This window comes from Arachis stenosperma, chromosome 3 (genome assembly GCF_014773155.1).
Source record: "Arachis stenosperma cultivar V10309 chromosome 3, arast.V10309.gnm1.PFL2, whole genome shotgun sequence".
In the NCBI taxonomy this organism is placed as follows: Eukaryota; Viridiplantae; Streptophyta; class Magnoliopsida; order Fabales; family Fabaceae; genus Arachis; species Arachis stenosperma.
Window position 1 is genome coordinate 105,464,792 of NC_080379.1, and position 11,518 is coordinate 105,476,309.

General features: G+C 37.2%; 2 protein-coding genes across 2 annotated transcripts; one reads left to right on the forward strand and one right to left on the reverse strand.

The window, feature by feature from the left end:
* Positions 1-2,002: 2,002 nt before the first annotated feature.
* LOC130968925 (uncharacterized) lies at positions 2,003-2,930 on the forward strand. The gene has a single exon (XM_057894432.1). It carries the CDS (start codon positions 2,131-2,133, stop codon positions 2,704-2,706), a length of 576 nt encoding a protein of 191 aa, XP_057750415.1. The 5' UTR covers positions 2,003-2,130; the 3' UTR covers positions 2,707-2,930.
* A 184-nt stretch (positions 2,931-3,114) lies between these two features.
* LOC130968924 (ABC transporter I family member 21-like) lies at positions 3,115-7,600 on the reverse strand. Its single transcript, XM_057894431.1, has 6 exons — positions 7,192-7,600; positions 5,928-6,088; positions 5,062-5,113; positions 4,603-4,739; positions 3,741-3,827; positions 3,115-3,575 (listed from the first exon to the last, which is right to left on the reverse strand). Exons 1-6 carry the CDS (start codon positions 7,340-7,342, stop codon positions 3,291-3,293), a joined length of 873 nt encoding a protein of 290 aa, XP_057750414.1. The 5' UTR covers positions 7,343-7,600; the 3' UTR covers positions 3,115-3,290.
* Between the last annotated feature and the right edge of the window lie 3,918 nt (positions 7,601-11,518).

An 11,518-nucleotide genomic window follows, 5' to 3' on the forward strand; every position in this document is an offset into this window, starting at 1 on the left:
ATTCATATGTGTGTAAATTAAATAAATATCTATATGGTTTAAAACAAGCACCAAGGGAATAGTTTGATAAATTAAGCACAACGCTAAACTCATTTCGTTTTTGTAGTTCTAAGTAAGACTCGTCTCTTTATTGGACATAAACCAGATTCGGTGATGTATATTTTATGTTATGTAGATGACATAATTATCACTGGTAGCCATAATAGTGACATAGCTAATATGATAGGGCAGTTAGATAAAATTTTCTCTCTAAAAGATCTAGGAGAACTAAGTTATTTTTTGGAAATAAAGGTTCAAAAATTGCTTAAGGTCAATTTCATCTATCCCAAACCAGGTATATAATTGATTTGTTATCTAAAATAGGCATGGGGAAGCAACCCTAATGCCTACACCTATGATTTCATTCTTACAATTGATGTCCAATGGTTTTGGGAAGTTTGATGATGCAAAATTATATAGAAGTGTGGTAGGAACATTGCAATACTTGTGTATCATATGGTCATACATATCTTTTGTAGTAAGTAAGATAAGTCAATTTATGCAATGTCCTTTGCTTGCTCATTGAAAGGTAGTAAAAAGGCTACTAAGGTATCTGCAAGACACAAAAGAGTATGAAATTTTGATCCATCCAAGCACAGATTATAGGCTATATGGGTTTGCTGATGCAGATTGGACAGCAGACTTGGAGGATCTAAGGTCTGTAACAGGTTATTGTGTTCTCTTAGAGCCTAATTTGATTACTTGGTGTTGCAGCAAGCAAACCACGATTAGTAGAAGCTCAACTGAGGCAGAATTCAGGAGTCTAGCTGCCTGTGAAGAGGAGTTAGTCTGGTTAACAAATTTGCTTGCTGAATTGATGATTCTTCTTAAAATAGTCCCCACTATTTTCTGCGATAACCTTAGCACCGTGTTATTCAAAGCAAATCCAATGCTGCATAATCGTACCAAGCATTTTCAACTTGACGTTCAAATTATTCAAAAAAAGCTAAAGTCCAAATCTCTTCATGTGGTTCACATTTCAGGGAATGAACAGGTAGCTGATATATTAACAAAGCTCCTCTCATTGATTGCTTTTCAGAGGTTGAAGGACAAACTTCAAGTGATTTAGAGGCCTCACTCAAGTTTGTCTGGGGATGTTAAGGGTAGTATTGTAAAACAGGCTCAAGATGAGCTCAAGAAAAGTCAAGAAAGTGTAACCTAGATGCTAAGTGATAATGCAGGTATCTAAGTGTTGAATCTTTGATTTTTCTTCTTAGCTTATATAAGTCTAAGAACACTTGTGTAAATGGTGCGTTCTGTTCTAATCATGAATTTACATATTCACATTTTTTTTCTTTTTCTGTTTTACTTGTGTGAAAAGCTTTTTTCTCAAAAAACCCTTAGCAAGTACAAACATATGAATTTTTTTATTTACCAAGTGCAAAATAAAGTATTTCTACTCTTGAAAAGTATAATCATTTTTTTGAAAAACTTTACTAAATCAAGTCTAAATGTTAAATAGTTTAAAAATTTGTATCCAAAATTTTTTAATTAAATTAAGAATAATTTATTATGTTAACTAGTTTTATTTTTATTATTTTTACACTCATTTAATAAATAAAATAAATCAATAGAGTATATTATGCTAGAAATTATTTTTGATATGGAGATAAAGATTGTGTTTTGGTTGAATATTAATATTTGAGGTGTATTACAATATTGTTGACGTATAAAAAAAGTGTTCAACACGCATCCTGCGTGTTGTCACGTATCCAACATACACCCTGCATATTGTCAGATGATGATACGTGTTCAACATACACTATGTGTATTGATTTTTTACCTACAAAATCCACCCACTTATAATTACACCAAATAATCTTATTTTTAACAAAAATACGAATATATTTTTCATATAAAAATAATTATTCATATTATGCAATGTGCAATTTCTTCAACTTTTACTTATACATGAAAATATATATATATTTATTTATTATTTATTTAAATAAAAATCAGTCATTAGCTAAGCCCTTCTGTATTCAAGCTGTCACAACTGCCCCTCTCTCTCTCTCTCTCTCTCTCCAGTCTCCACCAATCCCAGAACCCAAATCACTGATTCTCTCGCCCTCTCCCCCGTTCGTAAAAATCATGTTGCTCTGCTCCACCTCCAGTTGCACCACGACTCCTTTCTTCTTCTTGTTCTTCTTCTTCCATCTCCTCCTAGTTCTAACCACTTCGGCGCCATGCCCAGGCAACGGCTCGAACGCGACGACGATCTACGAAGCGCTGAAGGAGCACGAGCTGCCGATGGGTCTGTTCCCCAAGGGAGTAACGGATTTCGAGTTGGGCACGGACGGGCGGTTCTGGGTGCACCTTGAGCAAGCCTGCAACGCCAAGTTCGAGAGCGAGTTGCATTACGACAGCAACGTCTCAGGGTCCCTCAGTTGCGGCAAGATCGACTCCCTCACTGGTATGGAGGCTCAGGATCTCTTCCTTTGGTTCCCCGTCGTCAGCATCCGCGTCGATCTCCCCAGCTCCGGCATCATCTACTTCGATGTCGGTGCTGCCTCCAAGAAATTCAAACTATCCCTCTTCGAAACCCCTCCCGACTGCGTTGCAGTTAAGCCTGATAATGGTCTGTCTGCATCGTCTCTTCCCCGGGGCGAATCTGGAAGGCCCTGGAATCTTCTTGATCAGGAACCTTCTGGAACAGATGTTCTATAGGCCTTGCTGAAACTAGTGATGAAACAGTTCTCGCTGGAGAGAGTGTGAATTAGCAGCTCCAATTATTTGGGCCTTCTGTCTTTGTTTCTGTTAGCTCCACATATAGTGCAGACTTGGTGGTATAGCATAAGCAACTTGTCTTGAGGACAAGTCTGCAAAAGATTTTGTTGTATGTTAATTTTTGTGTTCTTATAATGATATAGCTTTATTTGTTTCGGAGTTTATATACATTATACTTGCTCTTAAAATTGAATGAAACCAAACAATGAAAACCCTAACAAAGCATAATCTATTGCTTGAAATTTCCAATCACAGGAAATGCTTCATTTTATGGTATGACAAGAAACAAATACAACATGGTATAGGCCAAAGTAACCCTACATGATAAAATTGGTACAACTAACTAAATATAAAGAGCATACATATGCTTGAATACATGTATCACTGGTCCAATAATACAAAGTTTTTGTAATGTAAAGTATAGATAATCACTAATTTCTTTTTTACTGGCATCAAAGAATGATTTAATTTGTATTTGTCTCTGGAATTATTCCTCACATAAGAGAAATTGGTGTAAACGGGGACTATCGATAATATGCCATGTGCCTTGATGAAAAGAATGGAGAACTAGCAACAGAAGTCTTTTGTGTTTGGGCAGTATTTTGAACAGGCTTCTTCTTTTCATTCCTTGTTTCGGCACGGAGCCAAGTTTCAACAACAGATAGCAGATTGGCTGAAGACTTCAACTCGTCGACATTGGATAATTTTTCTGCTCTCCTCAGCTCACCGGCTTGTATGTATGCCAAATGAGTTGCCCATGTCTCCAGTCCATCAAAAATGTGAGTTGCATATACAATTGTAGCTTGTCTCTGCAAAAAGAGTAAGTGACTGAGAAAATGATTATTATTATAACAATAATTATTATTATTACTTGATACTATCTTCCATTGGGGCAATATTGGTTGCAATTTTAGACAATGAATCAATGATATCCGGTGTGTTTCATCAGGCAAATAGATAGAACCAGAGAATACCTGTTCACATTCTTCCTTGAAGAACTCTAACAAATCCATCCTGGTAACAACATCCAAGTCAACGGTAACTTCATCCAGCAAGAGAACCTGAAAATTCAACCAACCAGAACCAAGTGTGCTAATGAAGATTCATTGGAAGTCATATGAATATTAACATTTGAATATTTGATTTTGCATTCTTTTTGTCTTATCTTTATTTCAGTTAATAGCTTACTGACTTTGCGGTGCCTATCCTTTATCTACAGATCTACTATGTTCTTATAATCTTAACTGATAAATTCATCGAGTTTAGCCAACTATGCTCGAGACATCTTTATGGTATTAAAAAATTATTACAGTTAAAACCCTGCCCTCTAAGATGACAAACACCTCCTCCTCTGTCAACACCAACACTAATTCTTCTACCTATCCCATGTCCTATAAATACAACATTAGTAATGTTGCATATTTGAATCCAATTTCAGCCGATTATTGTTTAGAATTTGAACTAATTTCTGCCGATTATTGTGTAGAATTCAAAATTATAAAATAAAATTTAATTTTCATGCCCTAGCCAGTGTAAAGGAATTTTACATAGACATCCAATTGTATATTGCCGCATCAATAAAAATAACTAATTTTCAAACCCACTACTACATCTAAACGCATGAATTTGATTGGATGACTGTGTAAAACTCTTTACATTATCAGTGTATCAAAATTAAACTCTAAAAAATTATATACTAAATAAACTAAGTTAAACACTCAAACTACACTTTAAAGTACGTACCATCACATGCTGAAACATAACTCAGAGATGCAAAATGACAGTATTGGCACTGTAGTTGTCTACAGATTCTCTATGTGATTGATTACTTTATACCTTAAATGGATGAAGCAGACCAAGACATATTTGCACTCTACGCCGCTGCCCATCAGATACCTTATGCATTCGCCACTGGAGATCTATATCAAGCAGTTCAATCAACTTATTTCTCCTGTCAGGATCAGCACCCTCAACTGCCAAAAGTACCAAATACTTTCACATTAGGACTCAAGGACAATTATATAAATAGGCAAACACCATCAAGAACCTATAAACAACACTACATAACCCAGTTATAGACATGACTTGGCTTGAGTGCCCTTTATTTTAACTTCTATTACTCTAAGTAGGGACTCTTTTGAGGACTCCAAAATGCTGCATGATTAGCATTTCTCTTAATATTTGGAAGTGAAAAATCAAGATCCAGTTACATTTGACGACAAATAAAACTGTTTGAGATGGCAAATGAAGATACAGTCGTATTTGATGACAAAGAAAACCATGTTTGAAACGCACCTCCAAAGATCATATGTTCAGCAGAAAAGTCTCCTTGAAGTGGAACATCTCCCTGCATATTAGCAATGGCATTAACACATGTAATGAAATTGATCAAAGCATATAAAATATGGGGCACAGCCTATTTTGTGGTTATATTTTTTTGGTGCTTGTGTGTGTGGGGGGTTTGTCAGGGTACAGTCTTTGTTGAATTCATGTGTTTACCAACAAAAAGAAAATGACACAAGGAGAAAAGTTAGCACAATGAGGACAGCGTAAACAAGTCTATCACAAAACTGAAGGCCCTCAGTGCGCCTGCTATAGTTTGCTCACATTAAACTCTCAGGAACAAAGCACACACTATGGACCAGGTTGACATTTGATAATACAGTTATATGTGCAAAATATAATAAACACGAGTTGTGCATCTCCACTATAACAGAAACAAGATTTACCTGCTTGGTCTTTCTAGTTTAACTAAACTAAAACCCCAAATTTTCGCATGAGACTTTTTGAGCACTCAAAGTAATTTGTTGGCGAAATTGAGGAGGTATTTCATTTTATATCCTGTAAGCATGTTTGCATGATTGCAAATTTTAAAACTTCTTTTGTGTTGAGCTTGTAAGTTTTCAATTCCAACATGCAGTTATTGAATTTGGTTTTTATGTTATTGCGTATGGTGTTATATTCATTGATTTGGAGCTTGGAAGAAAGAGTTTTGATTTTTTGCTAACTTGAATGATTTCAAGTTCTGTTTACCTTAAAGTACCAAGCATGTATAAGTGTGAAAATGTTAGAAGGAGACAAACTATGCACTATTCAGCGACCAACTCCACATTTTAAATCAACAATTACTAAGAGCAAGAAGAGAGCATCAAAGAACTCACAGCAGAACCAATGGTTTTACTCCATGATCCCCCCAAGTAAGCAAGATCACCACTACATACTAGATGAGTGTCATGGAAAGCAGAACCATTCAACACCCGCACAACATCTCTTCCTCCAACCATGTGCTTTCCAGCTAAAATCTTCAGCAATGTAGTCTTCCCTGCAAACAAACCACACCCTCAAATTCACAAACATCACATACAATTCTCACTACTAAGCTTCAGCAGAATAATTGCACATATTTGAATAAACTCTTTCAGAAGTACTTATACAACAACAACAACAGTAACGAAGTCTTATCCACTAAGTGGATCGATTACATAGATCAAACAACGCCATTGTTCCCTACCATGTATTTTCAGAAGTACTTATATGACAATTTATTTTTCTTTGAAAAAAAAATGAGAAGCAATTCCAGTAAAAAACAACAACAAAGCCTTATTTCACTAGGTTGAGTCAGCTATATGGATCAACCGACACCATTGCGCCTGTCCTGTATCATATCTACTGTGATACTGTTGTCACATATATTTCATTTTACCACCTCATGTATAGTCTTTTTAGGTCTTCCTCTACCATTCGTCATTTGTCCACCTTCCATCTAAACTACCTAAGTTGAGATTTTACCGACTTTTCTACAATAAGCGCTATCTCAACTTTCTTTCTTATATCTTTATTCCTTATTTTTAACATCTAATTATTTTTTTAACCTAATTTTTCTTATAGTTATTGTCCAAACAATCGACAAAAATTTTGAAAAGTAATTGTCCTCTATACCACAAGTACTTTAAAGTTAAAACCTACTTGACATCAACTGATCTGGTTTAAGCCAAACAGACCTTACTATTAAGTAAAGCTCTCCAGCTCTAAGTGCAAGTTGGTCTTTATCTTTATTCTTTTTTTTTTTTCAAGAAAAAACAAAAAGCAGATTTTGAAGTTGAAACCTTGCTTAAGCGGAACAAATATTAAACCATTTGAATCAATCAAACATCGTTCTAAAAATTAATCATATAGCAACATTACTGGTAACAAACTGACACTAACACCCACAGAACCCAACCACCCATAGTATTTGATATGCATAATTCTTTTGATGTAGCTATTATATGACAGTGTCAAATTTACTTTTACTTAAAATGCCTCAAAATCAAATCATTAATGCAGAGTATATACTAATCAGAATTCAGAAAGCATATATCTATTCACCATTAACCAACTCAAATTTATATATTAATAAATATAAATTATAATATTAGGGATTACCGGATCCATTGGCACCAAGGAGAAGGCATCGAGATCCAGGAGAGACGTTGAGCTTGAAATCAACGAACAGAGGCGATTGCCATTCGTAAGAGAATTGCATTCCATGCACTCTGATTCCCATAGAACCTTCCTTTTCTTCTTCTACCGCCATTCCTGTATTGTGTTGTGCTCTCTCTTTCTGTATCTCAGCAATCACCAATGCAGTGACGAATGAAGCTTCTTGCTGGTTGGGGTGCCTTTTTATGATCTTTTTGCATTTCAAATTTTTGGACCAATAGAAGACTTACACGTCAGAGCGTGTGGTAGTTGCTTTGAACTAAATGGGAAATTCGCATCTTGTGAACGCGCCACACTCCACGTCGTTCCCCTCCACCAACCTAATCGAGAGATGAAACGCAGCGTCCTTTTTGGTGCAGGAGCTAAGCAATACAGTTTTTTTTAATATATAACGAGGCCCAAAGAAAAAAACAAATTAGATACAAACTAATCAGTAGTTCTTCTATGAGTAAACATTCAGTCCGGTCATGTCTATTTTAAAATAGAATTGTTCGGTTGCTCACTTTCTGAATGGGTCGGTTTTTCAGTTGCCTAAAAATGTGAGATATGGGTCACCTTTGAGCGTCTGAATCTCTTTAGCCAACAAGGAGAGGATGGTCTTCAGGGAGTGTGGTTTCACCGAGTCGACGGTTCGAAGAGGAGGGGACTACCTGTAAAAATGACTCCAACGCCTAAGTCACTGTCCGAACGAAGGCGGCAGATAATGTGAGGGGTAGGTGACGTACCTCTGGGAAGGGGTAGGGCCCTTCTTATATATAGTTTGTACTAGGACGGGTCCCACAGGAGCAGACCCACCTTTCAGGAAGCTTCCCCTCTCCAGCTGGCAAGTTTTGCACAAATAGGAAGGTGGTGCGCGGGTTATTCCTCGGTTCGGGCATGGCGCATTATTGGGTAGGTAGTTTGTCTGGACCGGGTTCTTGTTTAGCTGGACTGGGTTGGAATAGTGCTCCCAACGCGCCAGCTATGTCGACAACCACCGTTGGGTATTTAATGCCCATTATGATTGATTTAAAAGCTTGGGAAAAAGTCTGCTTTGCCCCTGACTTTTGCGCTTCTCAGAGTGGTTATCTTTCAATTTTTTCCTTCTTTCTTCCACTCTTCCAACTTTTTCGCATTCCATTTCGCCATTTCCAAATTCTTCCTGCATCACTTTTTCTCATTTTTCCCTTCAGTTTTTTTGGGTTTCACTAGGATTCGTTTCTGGTTCGACTACATTTCTTCAGAATTCTTTAGCTTTCTTCGACGACTATCTTTCTGATAGGCATCCTTTCCTTTTATTGTAAGTTATTGCAAATGGATGAGTGTTGTTGTTGTTACTGTTATTGTTGCTTCTTTACTGTCATTTTGTTTCACTTTTGCAATCTTCGAGTTGTGCATGTTTCCTCACTTGAATTGTGTCGCCATTAGTTAGGCTCTAGGGGAGTTGCCATTAGATTTTCAGTTTTTAACCATTGCATAATTGTAAATAGGCTTACTGTAACACGTAGAGTTAGTTCCGGTTTCCCGAACTCCAGAGCTTATTGGCTAAGTGGTATCCCGACTGTAGGTATGGCCAGCGTTCTATAGCAAGAGTTCCCATAAATCGCTATGCCTGAGTTACTTCAGATGTGAAGGATACCCCCTCCCAGATGACTTTGGAGGATCTCTAAGAGTTCTGACAATCCGACCTGTTATGCGGAGGTGGTCCCAAGGAGGAACGTTACCACACATTCGTTCTTGGGAATGAAGAGCGGATATGTCATCTAAATTTGAACAACCCCGAGTTTCTGACTGGATATGTGACAAACCCCGTTTTGACGGTTTGTCTTGTATTGATTTTAGGGGATTTTAATACCTTTTACCCTCATTTATCCATTGAAATAGCGTGGTTTTGTGATTGTCTCCTTATTTGTGCTTAGATGTGAAAACATGCTTTTAGACCCTTAATTTGATGGTTTTAATCTCCCTTTGATTCCACTAGATGCCTTGATATGTTTGTTAGTGATTTCAGATTGAAAGGGGCTAGGAATGGATCAAAGGAGTGAAGAGGAAAGCATGCAAAGTGGAGAAATCATGAAAAGTCAAAGAAGTTGAACTCACCCATGGACGCGCGCGCGCACCTGGCGCTTGCGCGCACCTGCAAATTATCCCATGGACGCGTACGTGTGCTGTGCGCGTACGCGTCGGTGCTGATATATGATTTTTTAATGAATTCGCAACCAACGAATTCTGAAGGGTTGTGGGGCCCAATTGCAACCAACTTTGGCGCCAAAGATGCTATTTAAAGCCAAGGATTGAAGAGAAAAGGGGATTCCATTCATTACAAACACATTAGGACTAGTTAGAGTTAGTTTCTAGAGAGAGAAGCTCTCACTTCTCTCTAGAATTAGGGTTAGGATTAGGATTAGTTCTTAGATCTAGGTTTTAATCTTTGCTTTCTTCTACTTCTACCTTTCAATTCTTTGTTGTTAGATTCATTCTTCTTCTACTCTTTTGTTGTAATTTCCTTTATGTTGTTCTTACTTTTTGTTGTAGATCTAGTATTGTTCCTTCTACATTCTTTCAATTCAATAAGAGGTAACTCATAATAATTGTTCTTCTTTGCTTTTCCATTGTTGATTTCTTGTCTTTGTAGTTAGATCTCTCTTTAATTCTTGCATTTAATAATGATTACTTCTATCGCACTCCATGTGTTTGATGAAATGTCTCTTTTAGTTTTAGTGTAGATTTTGTTCCTCTTGGCCTAGGTAGAGTAATTAGTGACACTTGAGTTATCTAATTCCTTTGTTGATTGATAATTGGAGAGATTGCTAATTGGTTTGGAGTGCACTAAAGCTAGTCTTTCCTTGGGAGTTGGCTAGAACTTGTGGCTCAAGTCAATTCATCCACTTGACTTTCCTTTATCTAGTAAGGGTTAACTAAGTGGTAGCAATGAACAATTCTCATCACAATTGAGAAGGATAACTAGGATAGGACTTCTAATTTTCATACCTTGCCAAGAGCCTTTTATAGTTGTTAGTTTATTTTTATTGCCATTTACTTTCATGCCTCTTATCAAAACCCCAAAACAACTCAAACCAATAACAAGACACTTTATTGTAATTCCTAGGGAGAACGACCCGAGGTTTGAATACTTCGGTTTATAAATTTAGGGGTTTGTTTTAGTGGCAAACAACTTTTTGTATGAAAGGATTAGCGATTGGTTTAGAGACTATACTTGCAACGAGAATTCATTTGTGAAATTCTAAACCGTCAAAAATCCAATCATCAAAATGGCGCCGTTGCCGGGGAATTGCAATGGTGTTATGTTATTGGTTATTGTATATATGTGAATAGTGTGAATATGTTTGCTTTTGTTAGCTCTTACTAGTTTTAGGATTTAATTTTCTTGCTTCTTATTTGATTTTGTTTTCATTTTCCTCTTGCTATCATGAATTCTCACCTTGGCTATGAGTTTGGTTATCAACATGTTGTAGGAAATGAGGACTATAATGAAGATGTGCATCAAGAATGGGACAATCAAAGGTGGGAGGAACCATATGCATATGATCAATCTTCATGGCAACAACTTCCACCAATGCACTATGAAGAAGAGCCATTTTTTGATGCATATCAATCCAATGGCTATGGTGAATCTCCTTGTGACTTTCAAGAGCCACCACCATATGCTTATGAACCCCCTCCTCAACATGGCCCCCAACCACACTCACAAGCCTCTTTTCACCAACCACCTTCATATGATCCTAATCCATATCCACCATTCCAACAACCATATGAGCCATATGAACCACACATAGAGCCACTACCACTCCAACATCAATATTTTCAAGAGCCACTCCCTCCACATTATTACCAAGATGAACCACCTCCAATATACGAAAATTTTCAACCACAAGATGAATACTACTTTCCACCCCAACCTCCCATGGAAGAATACTTATGTCCTTCAATCCAAGAGCCCTATGATCCTAATCATATTATCCAAGAGGAACAAGAGTCAAGGGATCATCTCAAGAAAGCATTGGATCAATTTCAAGCAACCATGGAGTGTGTTGTGCAACAAGTGGAAAGAATGGAAAATATTGAACCACCACAACTCTACCAAGAAGAACCACCTTCCTACTATGAACCCTTCCCCCAAAATGATGAATCCTTCCAACCACCCCAATCTCTAATGGATGAAACCCTTGGTGTTCTTGTTCAAGGGCAAGAAGAGATGAAAAGGGATGTGCAAAATTTCATGGCCGCCTTGGATGCGGTAACAAATCAATTAGCCTCCCAATGCTTGAAC